Source organism: Geospiza fortis, unplaced genomic scaffold, assembly GCF_000277835.1.
Source record: "Geospiza fortis unplaced genomic scaffold, GeoFor_1.0 scaffold396, whole genome shotgun sequence".
Taxonomy (NCBI): domain Eukaryota; kingdom Metazoa; phylum Chordata; class Aves; order Passeriformes; family Thraupidae; genus Geospiza; species Geospiza fortis.
Genome location: NW_005054345.1, coordinates 5,548,433 through 5,550,136, shown reverse-complemented (window position 1 = coordinate 5,550,136; position 1,704 = coordinate 5,548,433). Strand labels below are relative to the sequence as shown.

The 1,704-nt window shown below is 45.0% G+C and overlaps 1 protein-coding gene across 1 annotated transcript in view; it reads left to right on the top strand.

The window, feature by feature from the left end:
• Window positions 1-1,704, top strand: part of JAK1 (Janus kinase 1) — a 25,564-nt gene that overhangs the window by 15,300 nt on the left and 8,560 nt on the right. Inside the window, 2 exon segments of the mRNA XM_031058580.1 lie at window positions 1-7; window positions 10-64. The exon segment at window positions 1-7 is cut by the window's left edge and continues 32 nt beyond it. Of these exon segments, the coding sequence (XP_030914440.1) occupies window positions 1-7; window positions 10-64 (62 nt within the window).

Genomic DNA, 1,704 nt, shown 5'->3' with positions numbered 1-1,704 from the left:
CCGGGGGGGGGCAGCCAGTGTATCCCATGGGGCAGCTGAGCTTCCACCGCATCCGCAAGGAGAGATCGTGCAGGTGGGAGCCTGGGGGGTGACACGAGGGAGCCCCCAGAACCTTGGGGGGTCAGCTGAAGCTTAGAATCCAACCCAGGGTCTGACCTGAGACCTTGGGAAAGGCTCCCAAACTGAGGTGCCAGAAGTGAGAATGTGGATTTATGAAATAAATGTGTATTTTTAAAGCAGAGACATGTTAAGCTAAGTAAAGGAAGGTTTAGAGTTTTAGAGTTTAAGAGATAGAAAAAATAAAAGTAGTTACAGAGGTAACAGGAAGTTTAGAATGCAGGATTGTGGGTTTGTGTGTCATAACAGGATTGGCTAAGAAAGCTCACACTGTAGCATGGGTCCATAAAACCAAATATGTAAGGATTGGGTCAAAAGCATAAATATCCCTGTTGGCAGTGTTTTATTGGTTAATAAAGCCTTAAAAGGATTGTGACTGGAGGGCTTGTGACCCTCTGAGCCATGCAGTGAAGATGTGAGCCCAGCTCACCCTTCCTGCCTATGCAGAAGATAACAAAAATAAATCCCATCATGTACAGCAGCTCAGAGGTCCCATCTCTAATTCATCCAGAATTCCCCAGGTGCTGAGCTGCCCTGGGAGCCAGGAGTGTGGCTGTCCCTGAGCCCTGCAGGGACACCAAACCAGCCCTGCTGCCTGCCCTGCCCCTCCCAGCTCCCCTCAGCAACCTGCAGCTGGAGCTTCATTTATTTTTTATCGATTTATTTGGATTTAAGCCTCTGCTTGCAGAATCCTGCTGCTTGTATGGCTTTGTGTGGACAAAGAAGGGCTTAGGAATGATGCCTTTCACTGGGAATGAAATTGATATTTAAGTTTTCTAACGGAAAACAGAGGTTTTAAGGTCGTTTCTTGGGAGTCTTAAGAGCTGGTTTGTTGTGGGTGTATTTTTTAAAGCCTGACTTATCAGAGAAACAGAAGTTTAAGGGAGTATTCTACAGTAAAAAAGGTGAAGTATTCAAAAGCTCTGAGCAGTCAGAAGTCTGTGTTTAAGCCTCCCCAAATTTTCAAATTTCCCCTTGATTGTAGTTACTTATTCAGGTCACCTGAATGAACCTCAACAAACACACAGGACCTTGAATACACTTAAATCAGATTTAATGTTGCCAAAAGAGCTCTTAAGTCATGCCCTTGGCTGCTTCTGTGAAATAAAAAGGTATTGGGGGTTTTTATTTGCATCACTGCAGACAGAGATTGGGTTTGGGTTGGTGTGTTTACAGTCAGCATCCTGCAAAAATATCCCAAGGCAGGATGTTATTTTGGAGGAAATTGCTTCCCCAAACAAAGCCTTGCAGTGAAATATTACTTCCTCTCACTTTTGGAAACACATTAAAGATCACCTCAGCAGCACTTTGTGAATAAGAGCCCCAGCTGTTGTTTATTCTTTTGTTTAGTCTGGGAATGCTCAATCCCAGAGAACCTGTTGGGTGATGTGGAGGTGTAATATCCAAGGAATTCATGTGGGAAGGATGCTCAGAGCTTGATACCTCAGGTTTAGCTTTTATATTTTCAGACTCTGTGTGGGTCTGAGTTCACATGAGGGGATGGTGAGCTCTGTGCACAGAGCAGGGAGACAAAACAATTCCTGCTCCAGCTGGGCACCAAGGACAAATGATCCAAATCTCAGCCCC